Here is a 13,185-nt window from a genome sequence, read left to right as displayed (position 1 = left end):
TAGCTCCTATCCAAGTTGGCGGGTCCTCGCAGTAAGTTGCCAAGATTTTTCCTCTTTTGAAGTCACAAACCATCCGAGTAAGATAATTATTATTCAAAATTCTTCAACCTGAACGGTTAAAGAAAAGAGGGACGTGATTCACCTTCACCGTTCTGCAGTTTATTGATTTGTGGGGCCTGAAGAAGACTCAACTGACAGCCATTGTCCTGGGTCCATAAACTGCAGTAAGGTGGATTAAGTGCAGGTTAACTGGGAAAGTAATTACAGTCTGTGAAAGGCGCTCAGCAGTTTGGTTGGTGATGACACTGCAAATATTAAGAGGAGATGCTGAAAGGTGACATTGTAACGTAAGACGCCCGGTTGACAGTGTGCTGAATGCTGACGCTGGAGATATAGTGTACATTTTACATTTTATCTGCCTTTCCTGTAACACTCGCAGAAAGGCTGAGCTCCTGCTCAGTTCGTCCATCTGTCGCTTTCAGCGAGCTTGTTCAGCAATGTTTACTCTTAGTGTTACCACCGTTCTGCATGCTAAAAACTCATTAGGACACTCATAGACATTGACTGAACGTGGGATTCACTAACCAGCCTGTTTCATCATGATGCTAAGTGGTATTGATCTGAGCCACTCTATGAATTAACTTGTGGAAACATCCCGTGTCATTGACAGATGTTCTACTAACCGGCTTGGTTGGTGGTGATGTTGACTGTGGAGTATCTGGGCGGGGCGGGGTTCTTCCCAGACACCCCATTGACGGCTTGCACCTCGAAGCTGTAGCGGGTGTGAGCCTGCAGGTTCCTCACCACCACCTTCCTCTGCCTCAGCCCGAGCCGGCGAGGTGCGATGTCCACGTTGTCGTCGCAGCGCGTGCACGGGCTCCGGTCTTGCAGGCATTTCTTGCACACCACGTTATAGACGAGGTCGCTGCGCCCACCCGTGTCCTCGGGCTCCTCCCACTCCAAGGACAGAGAGGTCTCGTTCACGCTGGATATGACGTTGCGAGGTGCTGAGGGGATCGCTGCACAAACACAGACACATACGTAGGTGTTAAAAAAAGGTGGGCAGGCAGAGAATAAAAACACACAGTGAGGATTTAGTCATGCTCCCGATGCAATGCTGCCATTATCCTCCCCAGTGGTGTAAAAATCCTTTTAATATCTCAGGGAGAAGACGTGGTGTTTAGTGTACAGAAACAGGTGAAATGTTCCTGTTCTTTTTTTTTTTTTTCATAAAGAACAGGATTAAGAAAAGGGCATGGAAAGGGCATTCCCAGTACAATTAATAACTAAATCAATATATGCAGAAACAGGATGATAATCATCCAACTTGCACAAGCAGAAAACTGTGGTGTAGTATCTCTATGTCATGTTTCTTCATGAAAAGCAGCCCTGTAGTCCATTTCTATGCATAACCACTCTGGGTGCTTATGGAACTTAGCTAATCTACTCTTGATAGAAATTCATGTTCTCGTGTCAGTATAACCCAAGGCCACCACAATTCAATAAGCAGTGCTACGTTTTGAGTGGAGAGCCTTTGAAACCTGGATAAAGTATGATAAACGTGGAGGGAGGCAGCACAGATTGGTTCAACAGACGTGCTTTTCATCCTGTTACAGTGAGAGAAGAGAAACGCTCTGCCTCTAAGCTTCCAGTGGCAGAAAGCCTAACCTGTCTCACAGCAGAAAGAGAGAGAGAGAGGGAAGAGAAGGGAAGAGTGTCAGGCTATCAGCTCTGAAACCGCCTGTCCACGGAGTTCAGCTCCTCAGCCGGCTCGCCCTGAGCTGGGTTTCACTCACCCTGTCCTTTCTAATTAGGCAGCCACAGTTCAGAGTGGAGGTTCTTTTAATTGGACACCCATCTAAAACACACGCTGAGTCCAAGCTGCCGGCCATTGACTGGCTGAGCCTCTCTTGTGCAACACACACAGCTTCCAACACAAAGCGCAGGCTGCCTGGCACAAGCCCTGACAGACCGCAGGGACAGAACTGTCAGGCCTGTGTGTTTGTGTGTGTTTGCATGTTTAGTCGAAGGCGGTGTTTGTGTCCCTGCCTGCCTGTCTGCACACACTGGTCAGTGTCAGAGTCCACAGTGTTCCTGTGACGAGGATCTGGGGGAGACAGTTGCGGGCCGTGTGTGTCACTTAACGTAGTGAAAGGCCCCTGGGGCTTGACTTTACACGGTCAAGGCAGCACATGTCGCTCTCCATTAGCACGACTGGGGCTGGGGATTCTCTCCGAGGCCCGTCCGTGCAGAACAAGCACCGACACCGCGGTCGGCACCACAACAGATTAGTTATCACCAACCAAGAGCTTTAAATTTGAAGTGCTGACAGATGCGTGTTTGCTATTTCAAAGTTAAGCTGAATTTTGAACATTTGGCTTCATGGCCCTAGAAAGAGAACATTTTGACATTTGAGACCTGTAGATTGTTGATCATTTTTTTTTCTCTTTCAAAAAAAGAAACATAATATACACAATGACATAATGCTGCTTTTAAACAATAAATGCTTGAGTGGATCCACTGTTTTACTATATAGCTACCAAACTAGGTCAACTAGCTGCTACTTTCCACTCAGAAATTGAGTTAGCCTATCTTGATAATCCAGGATAACTAGTTAGGATAGTTTTGGAATAACAATCACGTTAATGATGGCTACAAGACTTTATGCTGTGGGATCTTATTATTTCAACACTGTTGAGGGAGTTAAAGATTGTACCCGCTAACTTGAATACAAATTGCTTGCCTGGTGCATGTGCCAAACAAAAAAAGAGGTTCCTAAAAGTAACTCAGCTTTGGTTTGTGTTTCCCCCACTGGCCCCACCCATGTGTTCCCATTGCCAATACTGAGCTTTTCCAGTCAACTTCTCTGCCATTTTGGACAATGTAGGGTCAAGTGAACAAGGCCCCTCTCACACAGGCCTAAAGACCATCTGGAAAACACTGGTTGCTAGGGAAAAATGAGTATTCCCCAACCTGTTGGCGAGTGGTTGCTGGAGGGAAGGTGATTGCTGCAGATGTGTGTAGTTTGCATGAACCTTGACTCCAAACACTTGGAGTTGTTGAGGAGCAGTGAAACTGTGAAATTATGCACCAGAAACAAAGACCGTGTACCATCAAAGTAAAAGCTACACCTTTTGAAATGTGCTGCTGAGGCAGAACTTTTAATTTGAAAGGGAACAGTATCTGTTGGTTAATAAGGTTTGCTGACAAGTTGATGTCTTCTATAAAACTACGGGTGACCGCAGGAGGTTTTTGGTGCAACATCAATGTTTGCAAACAATTTCATCCAGCAGCCTCCAGGAACCACTTGCCTAGCAGTCAGGGAATACACATTTTTCCTGCACATCTGGTGGTTGAATCGTGTCCAACTTGGTGGACAACCAGCAATGTGCACATGACATAACGTTAGAAATCTGAATACACTGCGATGTAACATCACAAAAACTCCCCTTTTCATGGCGTTGGAACGTTTCAAAAAAATCCTAATGGAAAACATGAATACCTTGTTTTCCATTGAAGACGTTGAGCCATTAAAGACATCTCTTTTATGATTGTGGTCAACAGAGAATATGTTTCTTTTTGATTTTTTTTTAACCTTTTCACTGCAATACTGAGAGTTATAACCCTAACAAACTGCAAACAAAGCAGAAAGTTGGCACTGTAACCAGGTCTCTTAATACACCCATGTTTAAAACTTGCACCCCATGCTGGAGTTTTGTCCTGAAGGGAGGATAAGCCCCAGAACTGGGTGCTAGGTTCGGTTAGGCCTCAATCACACAGGCCCAGAGACCAGTTTGTGACTTCCATGCAGCCACCAGTCACTACAGAAAATGGTGGTTGGTTGGCAAGTGGTTGCTGTCTACCTACAGGGGAAGCTGGTACTGCACCGAAAACCTGCAGCCGGACATAGTTTGTATGGAGGACGCTGACTCGTCTGCAAATGCTCTGCAACTACTTGCTGAGCGATAGTGAAACTTGAAAAAGTGTGGCTGCGACAAAACGGGAATGTTCACCTTCAAAGTAAAAGTTGCACATTTTGAACCTTTCACTGCGAAGGCACGACTGTTTCTGTTTCTGCTGTGGCCAGCTAAAAGCAAACATATGGTAGCGCATGATGTGAATTAGGTTCACATGCAAGAAAATCTGCAGCCTGTGTCAGCATAGTTCAATATTACAATCAGTATAATAAATCAACACTGAAGTTTGCAGATAAGCTGCACAGTTTATGTCTTTGTGCTTTGCACCGCTAAAACAGACCTCCAAAATTGAATCTTTTCAAGCAGCATCAATCTAAAAAATGAGAAAGTGTGCAGAATCACACAACAGTGAAAACAGCATAATGCTAACATCTGCCCCCGAGCTGGTTTTAAGCCTGTTTACATATATTGCTCCAATGAAGTGACACTATCATCAGAGTGAAAAATTTACACCCCCCGGGAGCACTAGTGTATTGGGCACAAGCAATACAAAAAAAAAAAAGCTTTGTTTTTTTTTTTTTTGGTAAGAACAGAGTTGATTAAATACCTACAAATAAGTCAGAACAAACTCCAAAGATATACAGTGCATGCATATTCCAAATTGCAACTTTTCAGAACTGATTCAGGGTGAGAAATTCATATTTTTCCAGCCTGTGCAGTGGAGAGTGACTTACTGGTGCAGGCAGAGTCAGGGGGGTCGCTGTCAGCGCGGTAGAAGCCATTCTGGCACGGACAGATACTGGCTCCTCGTGCACTGGTGCGACTGTTGGTCGGGCAGGGAGAACAAGATCCCTCTCCGAATTTGGATTTGAAGGTCCCAGGGATGCACGCTGGATGAGTGGGCAAGAAAATAAAAAGGACAATAAGAACAAAAGCAAAAAAAAAAAAAAAAAGGAACAAAAATTACAAAACAAGCTGTGATGTCACTTATCTACAAGACCGGCGCCTGTCACATCTGTCAGAGAACAAAGTACCTGTGAAGCACCAGCAAAGCTCAATATTTATGGAGGAAGTGCTGATACGTACGTGAGAAATGACAAACACTTAAGCATAAGGGCTTATCTATACATTTGCATCTGCTCTTTCATTTTCTCTCTCTCTGCTAGGTGACATTAATCTCCCTAAAAAGAGAGTTGGGATGACAGCAAAGTTTCATGTTGGAGAGGAGGAAAAGGAGGATAAAGATGAAGACCGACTACTGACAGGAGATTGCCGTTGTCAGACAAACAGGGATGGAGAATGCTTCTGAGAAAAGGGATACACCCTAAACCCATCAATCAGTGTCTGTTCAGTCCTCAGCTCTCCGAAACCACGCCGTTGAATACAAACAAGGCCTCCACGCGCGTGCGGAACAGCTCCGTAATAAGCCAATAAATCAATCCAAATGATCACAGCGGACGTAAATTAGCCGAGCAGAGTTATTAGGAAAGTATACAAAGTACGGTTATCTTACACGATGTGTCCAAGCGATTAATTTGAATTCCAGAGTGTCACGCTGAAGGTTGGCTGATATCAAGTCTTAAGGATAAACCAGCATAAGCCGAGACTAAAGAAGGATTCAGATAAAGGGGATTAGCAGCAAAAGGTCTGGATATATCAACTGCCGGAGCCCCTTGTTTTACTGTTTGCCACATTCCTAACCGGTGCTGTAAAAGTGGGGTCTCTGGCAAACATCTGTCCTGTCAGCATGAGGGTTCATTAAATCCAGCCAGCAGGAGAGTGGGGGGTGATTAACTAGTTGGGTTAAGTGGTCTTTCATTTTGAATCCAAGTTGCACCCTAATTCCCAAAAATGTCAAAAATCTGTGCAGCTAATGGCCCCGCAGTAGCCCTGTGCAATAAAAAAGCCAACAAAGACAAGATGAAAATGTTTTTTTTAACTTTCACGATTCAAAGAGACCTTTAGGCTCTCCACTCTGTGATCTGATTTATTCTTTCTTGTGTTAAAGGCTGCATTGTCATTTTCTTTTATTTGTTTGTTTTCTCCACTCCTTTTCGAGAGGGTGCTGAATCACCCGGCACTCTTTCTCCAATCCATTAACCTCTTTGGAGGGCACCATGATTTTCCTGTTTTTGATACACTTAATGTTTCCCTCTCCCCACTCTATTGTGTCTCATCCCCTCTTCTTTTCTCTTCTTCTTTGCCTCCTCCTCCTCCTCCTCCTCCCCTCCATCTCATGCACTGTTTGGCTGTGAGCGAGAGGCAAGACTGAGGTAAGAAATGAAATGTCTGAGTGATTAATGTTAGCGTGGCAGTGTTGGCTCACGTTGGTCTGAATGGTGTTAATGAGTGTGGCCGCCTGTAGATTAACTAACAGGAGGCCGCAGAGGAAATTACACTTCCTCATCACAACCACTGGCTGTAGCCCTAGAGAGCTTTTTATCAGGCACTGGCGGCAAGCTTTTAACCTTGAGCAGCCAAATGGCAACGAATGAGCTCTCCAGCGAATGTTAGACACCATTTCTCACGCCCAGGTGAGAGGAAAGCCTTGCTTGTCTGTCTTTGACTTCCTGCAGCGTCCCTCCCTTTTCATTCTTCCCTTTTTTTTTTTGCTGTCCCTTTTTTCCTTTGGCAAATTCAACCCTTTTACTGTACCTCGCACTAGCTCCTTTTCTCTGTTAATATCTCTCTTCTCTGAACTCCATCTTTCCTCCTCTATTATACGCATTTTCTTTGGCTTTCTGTTTTGTGCCTTCCCGCTATCTTTCTCTCCCTCCTGTCCTGCCCGCAGAATATTTGTATGCGGCTCCTCTCTACAACAGCTCATTAATTCATACTCTCCTCCACCCTCCTTCACCCCCCTTTCAGGAGCCACACAATAAATGCAGGGAAGAGGGCACAGACTGAGGTGACGTGCGCTGAGCATATAAAGGAGCTTTGGTTAAATAAAAGTCTAAATGTCTGTTAAATACACATACCCTGGCACTGAGTGCTGTCTGCAGAAGGTTCAAAGCCAGCGTTGCAGGTGCACGAGCCCACGGGAACCATCCACTCGCCGTCCCCGTTGCAGTACAGTTTCAGAGGGACGGATAACTCCATGGCGTTGCTCACGCAGGCCCCAGGGGCAATCACCAAGGAGGTGGCTTCTGCACCCGTAGCAGTCTCAGGGAAGACGGCAAAATTGGCAATGGTGGTGGAGCACTTCTTGAAGAAAACCCTGACAGAGATGAGAGACATGCAGGCTCCCAGGTCCTGGAAGGCCAGGTAGAAACCTGCTTTGGAGAGGGGGCCAAAGCTGCGCACTTTGGTGTTGATCCTTCCTGCTTCCAGCAGAGAGAAACTCTCATCTGGGGCAATAGTATCCACCTTCACATAGGGGTTTTCCCTCCACAGAGGGCTCGTGTCTGTGGCTGTGTCCCCATCCGACTCATAGTAAAACAGATTAAAAGTCTCTTTGCAGGAGCCCGGGATGTTGGGGATGCTCGCGCAATCACGGACGGAGAACTTGAGCTCCACGTAGACGCGCAGCACGCCCTTGCGGGGTATATAGTCTGTCCTCAGCCAGTTGTTCTGATTGGGCTGTCGGACGTTGCACACCTGGTAGGTTCTGATTGGGCTCATGGAGTCATCGTATCCGCTAACCTCCTCCCACTGTGGAGACAACACGGAGACACTGCGATAAAGGAAGAGGAGGCTGCGTGCAAACTAATGACTGTAAATACTGTGCAGAAAAGAGCAGAACGGCTTCAAGAATTAAATGAGAAAAATTCCACTTGATTATCTAATGCGTTCTCCTAATGCAAAAACAGTTCCATTTCTCCCTCAGCACCAACCGACTGCTACAGCAGAAACTCAATTTTTAATATGCTGACAATAAATATTAAATAGTGTTAAATGCAGTGCATCCTAATGCAAACTGTTCACCCATAGAGAATGTTCAAAACAGCTAAGTGATGTCTGGTATAAACATGATTACAGGAGTACAACACGTGCACACTAACACACATTCCCACAGTGCGCGCGCGCGTGTGTGTGTGTGCGTGTGCACATGTGGCCTGTGCAGAATAATTTGCAGCTAAAACGCTTCTAATTTCATGAATCATTCAGAAAATTCTAATTATTATGGACTTTCAATAGAAAACATTTTCCCATTAAAACAAATTTCACACATTATGACTGTCTGACGAGTTCTGATACCGATCATGTGTCGCGGCTAAGATCATTGCAAATTAGTCATTTACGGGGCTCCATCAAAGCCTAACTTCAGTAGCTATTAAACAAAGTGCAGACACACCTATAGAAGGCAGCGCTCACATCAATATCTGTTGCAGTGCAATCGAAACAGCCTCGAGGGAAGATTTGGTTTCTGTAACAAACGCTTCCCCGTATATGTATAATGCAAACAGTGAGTTATTTATTAAAATGGCCATCTAAATGCAATGCTTTCAGTGTGACTGCACTATGGCAGCGCTCCGGAGCATTTCAGGTTACATGCACTCATATATATCCTCTTATGCCTACACATAGAACACAAGAGCACGGATTTGCATCTGCTGTGGTTTATGTCCCTGTGAGTCTGATGTCTTGCTGTAGAGATATTGATTTAAGGGCTAATGTGACACGGGCATGCCTCATGCCCACCATGTATGGCTTTATGTGCTGTTAACAGTTGTGTCTGTATATGGTAACTAACATCAGCAGCTATGATAAATGTATTGGTGGGTCAATAAATTTAGTCCATTAGGAAATAACCTTGTGCGAAGTCAATTGTTTTGATTTTTCCCCTAATTCCACGTTGGACTGAATGCTTCGTTTCCATAACAAATGAGCGCTCCAGAAATGGATTATTTCAACCGGAGGAAAATAATGCATAACTCATCTCACGTCTCTGAGCTCCCATGCAATTTATTCCCAAACGATGAGCCCAAGAGTCAGCATTAGGTGTCGTAAATCACCGGCAACCCTGTTGATGCACTACCTGACAAATATGATAATTGCTGGGCCTCCTTGAACGTATGGGCTTGTCAGGCGTGAGGAGAGGGGCTGCCTCGCCAGTCGTGACATATGACTTCATGGATGCTAGGACATTCAGAGCCGGCCCTTGTTGGAAAAAGGAGCAGGGGCTGCCGGAGATCGTTTCCATGGAAACCCACCATTTCCATTGACTGACTTTGCGCTCATGTAGCGAAGACAAATTACACTGGCCGAGTGTGGGGGAGGTCTGTCAGGCTGTTAGCCCTGGGGTCAAATTCATGTTGTTTTATTTTCTCACAATTCCTATAGGGGGTATCAGCTGAAAACCTTAATTTCTGCCTGTAATGTGCTCTTGGGCCCACATTATAAAAGACACAGACACATGCTTTCAGTTATCAGTCTCACCATCCTAGGGAGACATTCAAGGTAAAGCCTACTTAATAGTCCTTAAACATGATGTGGATCTGTCTCCTGTTTCTGTGTGCTTGCTCACTAGTATGTTTAAAGTGCACTATGCCAAATATATATATATATTTGGCATAGTGCACTTTAAACATGTGTATATATATATATATATATATATATATATATATATATATAGATCGATAGATAGATAGATAGATAGATAGATAGATAGATAGATAGATAGATAGATAGATAGATAGATAGATAGATAGATAGATAGATAGATAGATATTTTTTTCTTTGTTAAGCTTTTCACGTGGTCTAAAAACTGAAAATCTTTGATATCTTCCACACAATGTCTCACAGTGTGCTTCTCATTTGGTTTATAGAATCCAAGAAAGCAAACATACACTGCAAAAACAAAGCTATAAAACAGTAGGAGGTGTGCTGTTCAAGGCAGACTGGGCCCTATTAACAAGCAAATGGAACAAATGCTGTTAAAGAGCGAGGAAGAAAAAAAAAACTAAACACATGCACACACACAAACTCACCCCACTCTCTGGGAATGTGGTCCAAGCCAGCTCTGTGGTAGCCCACCGACTGTCCATAAGGGTTTCTGCAAATTAAGAGTAGGAGTAAGGTTCACAAACTGGGAATTAAATGGTGTGAGGAAGAAAAAAAAACAAAGCAAAAGTGTTGCAACGTTTTAAAGACCACACACAAGTTCCCTGTGCTCGACAAAGGGTGCAGGTAAAAAAGCATCCTGTCCCCCTCGCTTCATAACCTCCACCCACGTGCGTTCGCTTTCTGAAAGCTCTGACAATCATGGCATATCTGTGTTGCTGCCTAATTAAGGCTTTCTCTGTGTTTGGCACTCACAGATGCACTTCTTTCAGTATTCACTTGTGGACCAGAGAACAAAGCCTCTTCAAAGACGTCTTCAGAGGGAAATATTCCATTAACTAGAAGCCAGTTCAGAGGGAGGACGGGGGTCACATGAGCAGGAATATATCACATTTTAAGGGGGGGTGGGTGGGTGGTTACTGCTTTCAAGCAAAAACACAAAACCGTGACCTCTCTCAGGTGAGCAGATGCTCACGTCACCTGACTATTCACAACTTTGTGGGGAGGTGAGAGCCGGGGCCTGGAATCAGGGGAGAGGCAGAGAATAAACACCCGAATCAATGAGTTCTGCTGTCTGGCTGTCAGTCACACGCTGCCTTGAGTGGTGGTCCAGTGAGTTCATTTGACCTCAGAGGAGCTCACGTTACAGCTGTGACCGTGCAGGCTCCCATGGTTCCTTTGTTGTTAGCACATAATTACTGAAACAATTACACTTTCGTCATGGAGACTCAATGACATGACTCCTGCTGTGCACCATTTGCTCACAAGTTGTTGATAACGGCGCTAAAGGAGGGTGTGAGAGGCTTAAACAAATAGCATGTCCTGTGTGGAACAACAGTAGCACTTCGTGGCTTTGTTCCGGTGGCCCGCTGAAGACAGTGGTTACACTACAGTGTGTCCTTGGCTTTTGAGTGTCAATAACAGAAATAGTTTGACTGGGTGACTAAATCAGTTGTCCATCTGTGGCTCCTGATATGAGCTACTGATATAAGCGATGTGTGCTCTTTATAGAAACCACACTGGCTTTTCTTCTTTTCGGAGCATGGCAGATAATGGACACAGATCTTTACATCCAGCAGGAGAGATTACTTTTCAGTGGTGGTCAATAGCGTGCCAGTGGAGATGCAAGATTATACAAGTTTTCATCCCGACTGCACAATGCGGGAAACACACTTATCTGTCTTCATGTGCTTACATTCACATCACAGTTACGCACAAGACCAAAAAAAGCAAGTGATCAGACGTCCCGATGTGTTGCCGCTATGCAAGGTAATGTGGATGTGTGGGTGAATGATAACAACTGCGAATTAAATCTTGTAAGGCTTTAATAATAAAATGCTCGAGATATGGTGCAGATAGTGAAGATAAAGCATTCCAGCTTAACATAAAGCTGGAAATGGGTGGGGGTGGGGGTTTGCTGCAACTCAGCTGAACCTAAAGCGTGATTCATGATGATTCAATGCAACCATGCATCACCATTTTCTGTATGTCACCCATGTGATCTCATCTAGCCACCAAGAGTTTGGGACACGTAGTAAGATTCAGACACTTATGGGAGCAGGCGCTTTTCCTTCTTAACTGGAATCCAGCTCGTTTAGTGGCATACATGTAAGACGTAACTGTGCATTAGCCATTGCTAAATGATGGTTAATTAGGCATTCACTAATCACATAACCTCATAATGACTTGATAATTTCGAAATAATGGAGAGCAAGAGGAGTTGTGCATTAGCTGAAGGAGAACTTTAATGTTTTCCTTTTCTTTTTGCACTCCCCGTCTTTTACAGTGGTGGATGCTCACATTAAGCATGGCCAAGGTTTCAAGCAGTGAGGTCAGCGTACGTGCATGAAATGCCTCTGAGCCAAAAGCTAAGCTCTAAACAATCAGTGTCAGATAGTTTTTCTTCTGCTCTTGGCTCTGTATGACGTCAGTAAGAAGGAATATCTCTAATATGGTCGGCACCGAAGCCCCACCCACCCCAGTTATTGAACCGTCTGTATACCAGAGGCAGCCAATCAGAAGTAAAGAAGCTAAAGCAAATTGTTTCAGACAGACGAACGAGGAGCTGCACCAAGATCCTGTGAGAGTAAAATGATAAGAACTGTGAGGTCTTCCAGTTGATTCCAAGAATTAAAAAAATATGGTGCTGGAAATTAGCATAACAGGCCACATTTAAGTGTGGGATCTGTGCTTAAAGCAGAATTCCTTTAATGCACAGCATTTTCAGAAATGAAAAGTAGGCTTCTAGGTTGGAATCAGCATATGAGTGGTGCTGCAGTAAAGCAAAAAAAAAAAAAATCATTTAATTTAAGCAGGAATAAGTGGCTGCTTCCATTTTTGTTGACAATAGAAATTCCATTTACCTGGGCATGATAATTAATAGGTAACATTTACGCAGGGGGAAAATGCATTTTTAGTCTTCAGCGCTTTATGTGCGAAAGGGCATGAGCGACAGCGGTTAATAACTTCACTTGTCGAGCCTGAACGCACGTTTGTGAACAAGGTTGTTTTACTGATTAGCGCGACTTGAGCCAGAGAGGGGAGGGGCTAATCAGTGAAATCAGCGGCTGTTGTCTTCGCTTGGCTACACTCGGCCCTCAGCGGCGCACAGCCAAGTGAATACTGGACCGCACGCTGCTGATCCGTGGATCCAGCCCGTCTCTGGAGTGTCTGATCCACCGCGCCGCCCAACCACCCCCCCCCTATCCCGGTGCCCCGAGGCAACAAGAGACAGATCCGCTCAGGCTCAGCTAACCACAGGCTTGAGCTGATGCCTCTTTAAACAGGCTTCACCTCACACAGTGCAACAAGCAAGGGCAGCAGGGTGACCATCCCGCGTCTGTAAAAGCCGAGTTCAAGCCCCCACCACCCCCCGGGGAAAGCAAGGATTGCACCCAGCTGATGCAAGACGCGGGGGTGGTTGCTGGACCTTTGACCTCAATGTGGAGCAGGAGGAAGAGAACATGTCTACCAAGATATTAAAGAATTGTACTCCTGTGCAAGCTTCATATCCCAGTCTGGGCTCCTGTGCTGCTCGGAAACACTAAAACTGCAGCGTGAAAACGGTTTTTGCTCCTCACCAACGTGCGTTAACATCAACTCCCTAACTCCCAGAAACCGGTTGAAAAAGATCCCATTTGTTTCACACTTCTCCCCCCTTTCCTGTTAAATTTACAGCGCCTCTGAGATCCCCTAACTGCCATAACTCAAATCCAGACACCCCCCCCCCAATAAAACTACAGCAGCAGTGGAGTCGTTCTACTCC

General features: G+C 45.0%; 1 protein-coding gene across 1 annotated transcript in view; it reads right to left on the bottom strand.

Annotated features, from left to right (window-relative positions):
* The window catches only part of ephb3a (eph receptor B3a), a 35,517-nt gene that overhangs the window by 19,593 nt on the left and 2,739 nt on the right, over positions 1–13,185 (bottom strand). The window contains exons 2-5 of the mRNA XM_030752705.1: positions 9,848–9,912; positions 6,896–7,568; positions 4,652–4,807; positions 684–1,019 (exon numbers count right to left, since the gene is read on the bottom strand). Of these exons, the coding sequence (XP_030608565.1) occupies positions 684–1,019; positions 4,652–4,807; positions 6,896–7,568; positions 9,848–9,912 (1,230 nt within the window). The remainder of the gene's footprint in view (positions 1–683; positions 1,020–4,651; positions 4,808–6,895; positions 7,569–9,847; positions 9,913–13,185) is intronic.

The sequence above is a fragment of the Archocentrus centrarchus genome, chromosome 17 (genome assembly GCF_007364275.1).
Source record: "Archocentrus centrarchus isolate MPI-CPG fArcCen1 chromosome 17, fArcCen1, whole genome shotgun sequence".
Lineage (NCBI taxonomy): Eukaryota > Metazoa > Chordata > Actinopteri > Cichliformes > Cichlidae > Archocentrus > Archocentrus centrarchus.
The sequence above is the reverse complement of the archived record's forward strand: the minus strand, read 5'-3'. Positions and strand labels throughout refer to the sequence as shown.